We start from the raw sequence: 13,371 nt of genomic DNA on the forward strand, positions 1-13,371 counted from the left end.
ATGAGCTCCTGTTTTTCTGTTTCAATGGCTTTTTTCAATTCTCAAGTTCAATTCTGATTGATCAATTGTTTTGTTGTTCTCTGAAGTGGTTCTGTGACAAGTATTTTTTATTTGGCTGGCGGTTTAATTTAGCAAGGTTTGAAAGAGAACTCTGTATTCTTAGGTTTTCTATGTGGAATTTGATACTGTGAGTTCACTGAGCAGGCAGGAAAAAGGAAGCTTTGGAGGACAAGAAACTCAGTGGTCTGCAGGCTGGTGTTTGTATCGCAATTATAGACCGAACCAAATACTTCTTAAGTAGAACATACTCAATCGCCATTGTTGGGGGGCCCAGAATAATTAAATATTGGCAAATATGTATAGCTTGACATCATATATGCTAAGCACTCAGAAGGCAAAGAATTCATTCTTTTACCCGGCTTTGGTTCTAATCAAGCAACAAATATTTATTGAACGTTTGTACGTAAGACTCTCAGTACAAAGATGAGAAAAACCAAAATCCTGCCCTCAAGCTCACATTCTAGTTAAGATGTGATTATTAAATAATAACGTGAGAAATTATGGTTTCACTGGGAGAGTCCCTGAGCACATGCGAAATGAATGAGCCAGACCAAGTATGATGGGGCTTCAGAGAAAAGAAAAACTCAGTTGGGGCTAAAATAATATGTAAAAGATGATGCATTTGAATCAAGCAAAATTTTAATCAGTGAAGAAGGAATGATCGGGCAGAGCTTACAAATGGGAAGCATGAAGATATATTCTATACATTTCATTTGAACCAGAGACGTTCAAAATCAAAGTAGAAAGATGAGGTAAGGCAGCTTATGACATGCTCGATATCAAACTGTGGAGCCACGTCTTTCATTCCCGTAAGTGGAAATTAGCTGAAGCTATTAAGAGAGATGGTGAGTGCCTGCGTATCAGAGCAAATGGACAATATACAGGGTGGGGCAAACATAGGTTTACAGTTGAAAGAGTTTATTCTTGTATTTATTGATTATTGTATTTTCCATATGAACAACTGTAAACCTACATTTGCCCCACCTTGTATGCAAAAGACATTGTAGCCACAGTTTACTGATGAGACTGAGGCACAGTAAAGTTAAGTAACTTGCCCAAGATCACACAACTAGTAATGGCAGCAAATGGTAGCAAAGCCCTATTATTAAACACCGTGATCCAGGAGATATGAAAACATGTCCACACAAAAACTTGTACGTGAGTATACATAATAGCCAAACAGTAGAAACAACCCAAATATCTATAAACTAATGAACTGATAAAGAGATGGTGGTATATCCATACAATGGAATATTATTCTGCCGTTAATAGGAATGAAGTAGTGACACATGCTACACCATGGCTGAACCTTGAAAACATCATGCTAAGTAAAAGTAGTTGGACACAAAAGACCACATACTGTATGGTTCCATTTGTGTGAAATTTCCGGAATAGGTAATTTCATAGAACCAAAAAACAGACTAGTGGTGGTATAGGAATGGGGAGTAACTGCTAACAGGTATGGAGTTTTTTTTGAGGGGGTGGATGAAAATGTTCTAAATTTAGATTGTGGAGATGGTTGCATAATTATGTGATTATACTAAAAACCACTGAACTGTAATCTTTAAATGAGTACATTTTATGATATACAAATTATACCTTCATAAGGCTGTAAAAAAATTTTTTTTAATTTAAGTATCTAAGATGACTCCAGGTATTGATATGTACAGTGACACCTGGAAACAAGGGGAAACGTGAAACACAGTTAAGTACATAGACCTGGAGCTGGGAAATGGTCAGTGCCAGATGAATGGATGGGACAGGCCCCATGTCAGTCCTTCCATCAGAAGGAAAATACAGAAACCAGTGACAGTTTTGCCTGCTGCCAAGGAGCTGACAGCTCCTCTGTTAGCAACATGTGAGAGTCCGTTGATAAGAATGTGCTCAGTTTGTCTCGTTTTGCGTTCGTTCTGCAGTTTTTGAAGAACCGGAAGATCCGAGCAACAGGTCGTTTTTCTCTGAAATTATCTCTTCGATTTCGGATGTGAAGTTCAGCCACAGCGGGAGGTACATCATGACCAGGGACTATCTGACCGTTAAAGTCTGGGATCTCAACATGGAAAACCGCCCCATCGAGACGTACCAGGTACAGACCACCCCCCACCCACGTGTGCACTGCACACTTCCCCTGTGGGCTTCCACGTCAGCCTCTGCCTGCAGAGGTTTATCACAGCGCAGGAAAATCAACATGGTACCGCCTCGGGGGCCATAGGATTTAAGGCCGGGGTGCCCATGGAGGGGCTAGGACTTAACCTTGTCTACTGCGCCATGGATCCCATAGGTACAGACACGGTCCTACTCTCCTGGAGCTGAGAGCTGGTAGAGAAGTGAGCTGACAGGCAGGGAACTGAGCGTGTGGTGGGGAAGGAGATGGTGCTGAGCGCCGTGGGAGCATGTGCAGGAAGGGCCACCCCGATGAGAAAGGCTTTTCGAAGAAGTGACCCTTCAGGTGAGTCTTAACTACCATGAACTAGCCAGGAAAATATATTTTTAGAATAGCCTGTTGAAAGGCCTGGAGTCAAGAGACACGTGGTGTGTTCGGAAAGGAGCTCTTTACACCTGGAGTATGGGACACAGGGGCGGAAAAAAGAGCTTGGAGATAGGTGTAGGCCCTGGTGAAGCGATTAGGTTGAGCCATTCAAAAGTCTGGCACAGGAAATGCCATTGCGGATTTTTTTTGTTTTTACTCTGTTTCATGAAGGCATTTAGGGAGGGAAGATGGTGCGTCTGTGAGGTCTGCTAGCTGACTGGGTGTGGAGGGAAGAGGCATCGGGAAGGCTGTGTGGAGGTTTGGGCTTAAGAATCACCAGATGGTTTGTAGACTTACGAAAGGACAAAGGAGAAGGTATTGTTTAGAGTGGTTTGTTATTGTTTTTCAAAAGGATCTGAAGAAACTAATTCCAGGCAAGAGTACTATGGAGGCAAAGGACAAGAGGCAGGAATAAACTAGTCTTATTTTAAGATACCTTGGGTAGATAAAAAGAAGTGGGGAAATTCCAGATGGAGGAGTTGGGTTCGCGTATTTCTTCTTGAGATGCAATGCACGTACCGTAATATTCACCCTTTCGTAGTGTACAATTCAGTGGGGCTTTGTCTGTGCCCAAAGTTGTGGAACCATCACCACTATCCAATTCGAGAACATTTCCATCATTGACTAACATTTTAAAATAAATATTCTGGTTGTGCTGGGGAGATATGGGAGGAGACAGAATAGTTACGAAGTTATTGTGACACCCTGGCAAGGGGTGTTGTTGTTAGTAGCGTAGATGGTATTAGCAGTGGAGGTGGCCAGAGTCTTGATATATTTCCAAGGTAAAACCAATAGGATGGATGACAAATTTGATGTGGGATGTAAGGGAAAAAAAGCACTAAGAATCACTCCCAAGGTTTTTATCCTGAGCAAAGTGGAGTTGCCATTTTATTTGGCTGAGAAAGTTGATAGTTTGGTTTTGGATGTCTTTCATTGGCTCAACATCCAGAAATAGCAAGTAGGCAGCTCAGTGTGAGTCTGGACAGATCTAGCCTAGAGAAAAACATTTTAAGGGTATTTAAAGCCCTAGGACTGGACAAGGTCACCTAGGAAATGAGTATAATTAGAGTAAAGAAGGGGTTGGGAACTGAGACCCCAGTGTTTACATGTTGGTTAGAGGCAGGGGCCGGGCAGGTAGGAGGAGAATGGAGAGGAATGTCCTAGAAGCCTAGTGCAGAAACTATCCAAAGGAGGGAGGACCCCTCAACTGCTGTTGCTGAATCAAGGAAGGAAAGACTGAGACTTGACCACTGGGTTTAGCAAGTAGAGATTCTCGGTAACCTCAGTGGAAGAGGTGTAGGTGGGCTGATGAACGTCTGGTTGGAGTGGGTTCCAGACAGATGGTGAACAGAGGATCTGAGCATAGTGAATACGGATAACTCCTTCCAGAAATTCTGTCCTGAAGGGGAACGGAAAAGTGGGGCACAGGCTTAAGAAGTTTTATGCTGATAAGAAGTCAGTGGAGACGAGACGGTCCTTGAGGGAAGCAAGTCCATTGCAGAACTGGCCTTAGGTGGGAAGATGCACAATTCATCCACCAAAGAAAAAAGAGTATGCAGTTATGGGCGCAGTAGGCTTGTAAAATTATGTGATGGGAACATATAGACAGTGTCTTCTTATGTTGACTTTCTCAGTAAAATAAGGAGGTCATCAGCTGAGGGAGCAGGGAGGAAAAAATGTAAAATAGTTATTAAAGGAGTGATTGACTAGGGAATGGAGGGCTGCTCAGGACGCCTCTGAGGTTTACGTTACCGAGTTAAAGTGAGACCGCCTGACCACTGCTTCTGCCCAGCCACAGTGAGCGGCCGGGGGCGCTGGGGAAGGGCAGGAGGTTAGATGTAACCGGTGATGGGGATTCGCCCAAAGAGAAGGGCGTGATGGTCATGACGCTAAGGTAGGGAGGGAGGAAACTGGATCGGTAGATCTGAAGAATTGATCAGGTCAGGAAGAAGCCATAGAGCAATACAGTGGGGCCTCGGTTTCTGAACGTCTCCGCTGGCGAGCATTTCGGGTCTCGAACGCCAGAAACCCGGAGGGAAATGCTTCGGTTCTCGAACCTGCCTCGGAAGTCGAACAGGCCACAGGGCTTCCGCTGAGGGCAGGATCCTGCGGCCCAGCTGTCGGCTGCGGATCCCTCGGTTTTCCAACGTTTCAGAACTCGGTCCCCCGGAACGGATCACATTCGGAAACCGAGGGACCCCTGTACCTGTTAGAGGGACCCAGTTACCGCAGCGGCAACATGAACAAGGAAACGGAGGACAAAACTCACTGCAAATGATGAGGCCAAGCAACCGCGGGACCAGAGCGTTTGGGTCCCTAAAGCATGGTGGCAGGAAGAGTGACGGGAGCGAGGGAGGCGCTAGACTTGCTTCAAGGAGCGAGGCAGAGGAACTCGGAGGACTGTAGGCAGGAACAAGTGTCTGGAGCACCAAGGACTCCGCCCTGTCACAGGACAGCAAAAGTCCAGCCACCACGTGAGCAGCCTCAGGAAAAGCAGATCTTTCCATCAGAAGGAGGAAGAGTTCAGAGAGGAGGTTGAGGACACCCAGGACTCTGATGACCGACTGAGTTCCAGAGGGTGCTGAAAAAAGATCTGGGGGCCAGAATTCAAGACCGCATATGTAGTTGAGAGTTTGGTTAGTCCTGTGGTTCAAAGAGCATCCCCTGTATATCGGGGATCTTACTGTCCCCCGAAGCATACCCAGACTTAAGGGTGCAATCCACAGCACCTGCCCAAGGTCTCACTCACAGTCCATCTTCAGCCCAGGGCCACAGCCAACACGAGCACTCTTTCAGCTGCACGGACGAACCACCTAGTGTTGCAACCTTAACACAAAGAGGAGAAGGCAGTGGGAACTAGAACCTGAGTGCCGGCGGCACTGGCAGGTGTGGCCTGCTGCAGAGCCTTGACTAGAGAGAAGTAGATTTAGGTAACACAGTGCTCAGAGCAATTATACTCTCATCTTGGGGACAGGGGAAGGCTTTCAGACCACAGCCAGCAATGACATGGACTAATCAGCATTTTAAGATCATGGTTCTCAAAATGTTAGCTAGTGGGAAACTTGAAAATCTACTTTGTGGAGCAGTAAGAAATAGGCATCATAGCACATGTGTTGAAATATCACAAAATTTTATTTTAAAACACTGTTGAATGAAGAGTGTGAGGCCTGGCCCAATGGGAAAGAATTCTATAATCGATTACCAATGCCTGCCCAGGGGAGATGGGTAATACGCCTGCTGTGTATTTTCACATCAGCTGGGCTCAGCAAGTTTCCGTGAATAAGGAACCGTAGACTTAAATATGATGAGCTATTTTTAAGGTTTCCTATAGAACAGGAGATGGCAAGTTGTGACTTGTGGGCCAAATCCAGCCCCACCTCTGTTCTTATAAAGTTTTTTTTAAACACAGCCATATCCAGTCATATAGTGGCCATGGCTCCTTTCATGCTACAGTGGCAGAGGTGAGTGGTTGTGACAGAGGCCATGTGGCCCACAAAACCTAAACTATTTCCTGTCTGACCCTTTACAGGAAAGGTTTGTCAACCCCTGAAATATAAGAACCAGCCATCCGCGTTTACTCTTGCTAGGCCTCATGAGCAGGCCATGAACTACACAAGTACATCATTGAGAACCACTGGCTTGGGAGGCTCAGCTTAGTGTCAAAAAGGCCAAACACAGGCCAGAAATAATAGTGGGAACATGCCCAGAAGCATCAAACAGGATGAGTTTTAAGTTCTCTCTTGTTCTGCTCTCTAGATGCTTCTTGTGTACGTATCTGACCTTAGTCTTGCCTCTGATGGAGAAAGATGCACTTTGTTTGCCTAAGATTTTTAACAACAGAGCCTAAATGCGACACCTCCATAGTAGGTGTCCTCTTCCTTCAGGGGTCTTCAGTGGGGGCCGGCAGGCGCTTCCCAGAACGTCAGTGCTGGGGAGAAAACGATTCAGACGAGGTTTTCCCCCGAATCCTTCCTGACTTTCGGCCTTCAGGAATTATTTATGGATAGTCAGTGATGCTGTAATAACCATGTATGGTGTCAGGTGTGGACTAGACTTACCGGGTGGTCACTTCATAAGCTACGTAAATGTCGAATCACTGTGTTGTACACCTGAAACTAATATAAGATTGCGTGTCAGCTGTCATTGTAAAAGAATTATTTATGGGGTTCCTAAAGGACACACATTTTGACACTTATTACTCACGTTTGGTGCTTCTCTGAGCAAAAATGCCAAAGGTGAATGAATGGTGAGGGATCGGGAAAGTTTCAGCAAGAAGACGGCGGCCTGCGTCAGGCCTTAAAAAGCATGTCACCACCCTATTTATAAACCTTACTGCTCTGTCCCCTACCTACCTACCAAAGTCCTAATTATCTTAAATATAGTATTTGCTACTTCTACAGAAAAAGAAGAAAGTTGGGTGGTTATAGTGAAGTAAAAGGATATTCTATTTCTCTTGTAATTCTTTCACCACTATAGGACTCTGAGAAGTGCTGCATTACAGAAACCTGCTTAACCAAGGGTTTTCAAAACTTATTTGTCCCTTCGTAGAATACTCACATCTGTGGCTTGCCTCAAAAGTGCTCCTACCAGATAAGAGGGAGGAGGGGGAGAGAAGGCTAAGGGCCTGTTTTGCTCATGTTTTCCCTCCAACAGCAGGAGAGCTGGAGGACCAGGATAAGAGATTTGGCTTCCACTGCCCACTGGATTCATTCCCAGCCTGGCATCCTCCGTCTTCAGGCCCACCCCCTCTCCCCCTCCATTACACACAGCCCAGAGTCGAGGCAGTGCTCAAGGCAAGAAAAGGCCAGAATCACACTTTCTTTCTAGAAACGAAACCAATTCTTGAGGTCTCCAACCATCAGAAGAAAGGTTCAACCCCCCACTCACACCCTTACCTCTACCATCACCTTCTTCTGAGAAAATAGTCTGTGCTGCTTTGGGGGGAGGCGGGGAATAGTCAAGACCAGCGGTCAACAAAACTATGACCCAGAGCCCAGCCCTGTTCGCCACCTGTTGCTGTAAATAAAGTTTTACTGGAACACAACCCTGCTCGTTTGCTTATGTTACCTGTGGCTACCTTTGCATGACAAGGGCAGAGCTGAGTGGTTGCAACAGAGGTCATATGGCCCATAAAGTACAAATATTTACTCTATAGTCCTTTATGGAAAAAGTTTGCCAACCCCTGGCAAGACCCAGAATTAGCTCTCGTTTTGCCCTCAGATGCTCTTCGGCTCAAATATTCTTAATAATCACTCAAGATTTTCACCCCCTACACACAGAAATGGCCTTTGGAGCCACTTCCATTATGTCCAAAATGTGGCAGGAAGGGAAGGACAATGAATTCATTGGTAGCAGAGAAACCAAGTCTTCACACAAGCCTCACCCTCACATCCCCCTCGCCGACCCAGAGCCCTGCCACAGACGGAGTCCCTCTCACCATAGCCCTGAGGCAGATACCCTGGTGAGACCCAGAACCTCGGGGCAACAAGAGAGCTTGTAAATACCCCGAACACGTGCTGCGACGTGGAATGAATCTTACTTAGCTCATTCCTTTGTCCAGCTGAGCCTGCGACCAGCAGCCAGCAGAACTCTGGAGTCACGAGAGGAGAAGGGGCCCAGGCTGCAGGAAAAGGGAGATCAAGCCACCACTCTAAATCTAAACGAAGTGACACCATTCTTTTCATAACTTCCCTCTACCTTCATCCAGTTCTGTCTCCCTCTTGGCCTCATCCCAGTTCATTGTCGCGGCTTCTGTGTGGGACTGAGACACCATGTAAGGTGAGGCTCATGAGGCAGGGGACGTGGGGCAGGCAGATTGCTGGAGGAGTCAAGAGTGGGTGCCCCGGAAGCCGAATACTGGGGTTCAGTTCCCATCCTGTCATTTTCTTGCCTGTGTGATCTTGGACACGTGGAGTCATACCCTGTGCACCATGCTCCATTAAAATGAAGCAAAGGATAGTCCCTAAGCTGGTCTTAGAGATGGGATGAGATTTTATGGATAAAGCACCTGACTACTAACCAGTAGCATACTGTGTATGCCTATTATTACTACTCCCTGCCAGGGGGCTCGGGGAAATGGAACCCAGGGTGCCACCCTGCGAGCCTTCCTCTTCTGCCTGTTTGGCATCTACACCTGAGCTGCTAAATGCAGCCGGAGGACAATACCCAACCCTGCTGACAGTCTCAGGAACACTCACATCCAGCAACTTCGAGGGGCTCTCCTGGCCTCCCAGCAATTCTGCGTGTTTCCCAACCATCCCCGTATTTCACTGAAAAATAGAAACAGGGGAGAGCTGCCATGTGCTCCAGGAGGGCACCTTCCACACCAGAGTGCCCTGGGCAGTCCCGCTCGCATAGACATCTCCGAATTATCGTGCCCAACGATGAACATGCCACTCCGACCTTCCACTTGCTCCAGGGAAAGATCCACGAGCCACCCTGACTCCTGTGTTTCTCTCCACACCTCACAGTTGATCCATCCACACGTCTTACCCATTCTCCCCCAAACATTGTCAAGAACCTGATCATTTCCCACCACGGCTCTCACCCTGGTCCAAGCCAGCATCTGCCATCCAGGTTATAACTCGTCTCCCTGCCTTTGCCCACACACTCGGACACATCACAACACAGCGGGCTCAGGGATGCTCTGGGTGGAGTCCTTTCTCCTTAGAACAAAGGGCCCGGGTGAACTGGTCACCTGCTCTGCCCTGGGTAGCACACCAAGGGCATTGTGTTCAGGGCTCGTCCCAAGCACACAGCAGTCATTCAATGAATATTTGTTGCATGAATGGTGTGTTCTAATGCCTGTTAACGAATAGCTTAGAAAATGGGCATCCACCACTCACTGGTTCCTGCTCTGTGCCACTGTCACCTACACAAGTTTGTTTGATCCGTCTGGCCACAAAGCAGCTCACCAACCCATCCTAAGGTCCCACAGCTGGAGAGGGCCGCGCCTGGACTCGATTCAGACTGGGACCACCTGGATCCAGGCACATTTACACCAAAAGAATTGACAGCTCCTGTCGAAAGAGGAGGTGTTCACAGAAATCATTTTCCAAATAGCTGACCCTGTTGATGTGTTTCTTTCAGGTTCATGACTACCTCCGCAGCAAATTGTGCTCCCTCTACGAAAACGACTGCATTTTTGATAAATTCGAGTGTGTGTGGAATGGGTCAGACAGGTAAGAAAGGCTTCGTGGCGAGGGAGCCTCCCAAAGGTGGGCCCTCTCCTGGCGTAGGCCCTGGGTGGTTTATTTTCACTGGATGTCCAAGTCAGGTCCCAAGGCTCCCAAGGTCCCAGTGACCCTGTGTGGGTCACTAGGTGCCCCTGTGGTCAGGCCTGCAAAGAAGGGAAGGATGTATCGAGACCCTTGAATCTTCTTTCAGGACTAGCGCAGGTGACCACTTGACATCAACGAGAAAATCTTATCTTTTACACACAAGACACCCCCAGAGCTTGGCCAACCTGCCTAAAATGAAGCTCCCTAGTAACCCCCCAGCATGAATTCCAGCATGAATAGTTCACATGACTGCAAATTTTCTAGATCGAAAAAGATTCCTTGAAGCTGCTAGTGTAGACTTGGCCAAAGGCCCCGGTGGTTTGTTAGCTGCATTCTCACCCGCCCCATTTATCATACTCCCTCAACGTGACTTATTGCTGTTTTAAGGCCTCTGATTTCAACGATACTTCATATTACCTCCCAATAGTTCATTTTTAGTTTGACAAATACAGATGGTTCTCCGACTTCCAGGAGAACTCAGGCCAGGCAGCCGGGGGCTGTGCCCTGGTGAAGGTGGCACCACAGTGACCGTGTTGCTGAGCCGCTGAGACGCGTGGCAGGGCGCTTGGAGGCCCGCGCCCTTCGTGAGCGCGGGCCGACTCCGTCTCTCGTTTCATGTTCTTTGCCAATGAACCAAAGAGCCCTCCACTTGGCAGGCCTGGAGGAACTCACCCAGGGCAGGGGACCCAGGTCACACTGTCCAGTTGGTACAGGACTGGGGCAGAAGACAGCAAAGCAGTTGTGACATATGAACAAAAGCTCCCGCAGGGAAAGGAAGCCAGCCCAGCCCTGTTATTTTATTATTTACTTATATATGTAGTGTTTATTCTTATATTTATTACGTATGTATTTGTTGTCATTGCTCTCATCCCCCCTCTCTCTTAGCCTAGATTCAAAAACTGCACTTACTGAGCACCCACCGTGTGCCAGGCACCTTCACACACATTGTTATTTAATCCTGACCATGACCCGACAAGGTGGTTTTTATCAACCCCATTTTACAGTTGAGGAAACTGAGGCTCAGCAAGGTACACTAACCCGCCCAAGCTCCTACACCGTTGGTAGTAGAGACAAGAGTAACAAGTTTTGAGGCCTAAGACCAACTTTCTGTCCGTAACATCACAAATGGAAAATGTTATTCTCGGTTAAGATAAGGCTGGGGATTTTTTTCTTTCCCCAAAGAATTTCTCTTACTGTTTAAAAACAAGCCAGGTCATGGTTGGGGGGAGCAAATATCGTGTATGGGAAGCAGGGAGGCTGGGTGGCTCAATGCTTATGCCCTAGAGTCACGCAGATGTGGGTCGGAGGCCCAACTTAGTCACTCTCAGTGTGACACTCACCAGGGTACTCAGTTCTCCTAGGTCAGTCCCCTCTGTGGGATAATGGAAGCAGAAATGAGATGTCAGGGGTCAAGCACCCAGCACCGAGCACCCTGCTCTAGAGACAAACGCATTTCACAGCACCAGCCTCCTGGGCCAGAGTAACAAAATCTAACCCTCGATGACCTTGTAACAAAATCTAACCCTCGATGAGCTTGCTTAGCAGCGCTGACGGAGCACCCCAAAACTTACCCTTGGCTGTGGCCCAGCCTTATCAGTCTTCTTTCTTTTCTCTACACACCCAAATCACAGAAAACAGATGAGACGCTGTGCTCTGCCCCCCTAACCAGCCTGTCAGAGCTCCACCAGCCTTTCCAGGGGGCAGCCACTGAGGAAGTTATACCAGGAGCACCATCTCCCCCTCAGCCTGCCACTATGTCCTAACTGTCACCATTAAAGGTTCAGTCCCCTGCTTCTGGAAGGCTCTTGGCATTCACCGCTCTCCTGATCAAATGTAGACACTCCTGAGAATGGAAAATGCTTATAAAATGCAGAACCCATCCGTCAGTCCACTAGAAAACCGTATTTCCCCATTCCAGTTCCTCTCAAAATGTGAATTTGTTTACTCTTCCCAAGTAAGACCATGATGACTCCCAATTTTTTAGGTGTTTTCTTAAAAGGCCAAACTTAGAGCTGGTGCTTAGCAGGGGGAGGCCATGCCTGGGGCAGTGAGCTGTGCTCTCAGCATCTGTCCCCTGTGCTGGTGGGAATGCCTTAGAGGTCAGCTGTAAGTATGCACAAGGCTTCATTGTTTTCAACATGCTCCTGCTTTCCTAACCTTGATCTGGCCTCACAATCCTGATCCAGGTAGGTAGGGGTGGGATCATTAAAACCACTCATTGAGCCCAAGAACTGACCAGAATCTACGGAACCAAAGTAATTCACAAGGAGGGTTACCATAATCCTTGTTTCCAAGCCCAGCCCAAGGGCTTGTGGCTCTTAGTGACTCCACAGGAAGTCAGAGGTCACACTAGAGAACCTGTTTGGGTATTTGTTTCTTTTTAATAAATGTATGGTGCCATAAGCAGGCCACAGAGTGGCGGTGTTTATTCTAGAAAGACACCAGAGGGATGTATTACTGCCTTTCTCCACAGTACTCAGTTGCTCCCTATTTCCTCTCTGCCTTGCAGTGTCATCATGACCGGCTCCTACAACAACTTCTTCAGGATGTTTGACCGAAACACCAAGCGTGATGTTACCCTGGAGGCCTCGAGGGAAAACAGCAAACCCCGGGCCATCCTGAAACCGCGAAAAGTGTGCGTGGGGGGCAAGCGGAGAAAAGACGAGATCAGTGTTGACAGCCTGGACTTTAGCAAAAAGATCTTGCATACAGCTTGGCATCCTTCAGAAAATATTATAGCAGTGGCGGCTACAAATAACCTATATATATTCCAGGACAAGGTTAACTAGGAGGACAAGTTATTACTCCTTAATAATCTCACATACTGAATACTAGTCAAACGTTTTTAAATGTTTCTTTGGGTCTTCATTTGATGCATTGACTTTAATTTCCCTACACAGAAAACAACTGGGATAGAATTCAAAGGAGTCCAACTTTCCCATATCCCCAGTTCTAAGAAACTTTTGTCCAATCCAATAGGTCCCGGGACACTTCTGTTTAGAATTGCGAGCTGCCAGCTAACAGTAATTCTTCCATAGTTGACCTGAATTTCTGATGCTTTTATTGCCCAGTTTTCTCTGGTGGGTCCAGTGTTTTGTTGCTAGGTGTCTGCTGAGATAAAATGAGGTTGTCTGTAGTATTTAAAGCGAAAAGAGATAAGTTTTTTTTTTTAATTAAGCAATTCCCTTTGATTGAAAATTTCAACAAAAAATAAACACCGTTTACTCTACTCTCTAGAGAAATGCTCCTTGTTTTGTGAAAAACCAGACCAGTCAGCAGCTCCTGCCCCTACAGCGCTATCCCCCCCCCCCCCCATTTTCTTTTTAACAGTTTCATTTGAGCCAGAGATTTATCTCACGAGGCTGTGAAGGGGACACAGAATGAGAAGGGGAGGACCACATCACTGCCATAGTGTCTCTTTGTAAGCGCCATAGAAACAGCCTGAGAACCTGGCTGGGAAGCACCGCGCAGGCCCCGGAGACAGACAGAGGCCTTTGCACG

The 13,371-nt window shown here is 47.1% G+C and overlaps 1 protein-coding gene across 5 annotated transcripts in view; it reads left to right on the forward strand.

Moving 5' to 3' along the window:
• Positions 1-13,099, forward strand: part of PPP2R2B (protein phosphatase 2 regulatory subunit Bbeta) — a 388,391-nt gene extending 375,292 nt beyond the window's left edge. For all 5 annotated transcript variants that reach the window (XM_081135392.1, XM_081135390.1, XM_081135388.1 and 2 more), the window contains 3 exons: positions 1,977-2,146; positions 9,680-9,771; positions 12,380-13,099. In XM_081135392.1, coding sequence (XP_080991518.1) covers positions 1,977-2,146; positions 9,680-9,771; positions 12,380-12,659 — 542 coding nt within the window. In that variant the 3' untranslated portion in view covers positions 12,660-13,099. The remainder of the gene's footprint in view (positions 1-1,976; positions 2,147-9,679; positions 9,772-12,379) is intronic.
• Positions 13,100-13,371: the final 272 nt, after the last annotated feature.

Source organism: Miniopterus schreibersii, assembly GCF_964146895.1.
Source record: "Miniopterus schreibersii genome assembly, chromosome: 4".
Lineage (NCBI taxonomy): Eukaryota > Metazoa > Chordata > Mammalia > Chiroptera > Miniopteridae > Miniopterus > Miniopterus schreibersii.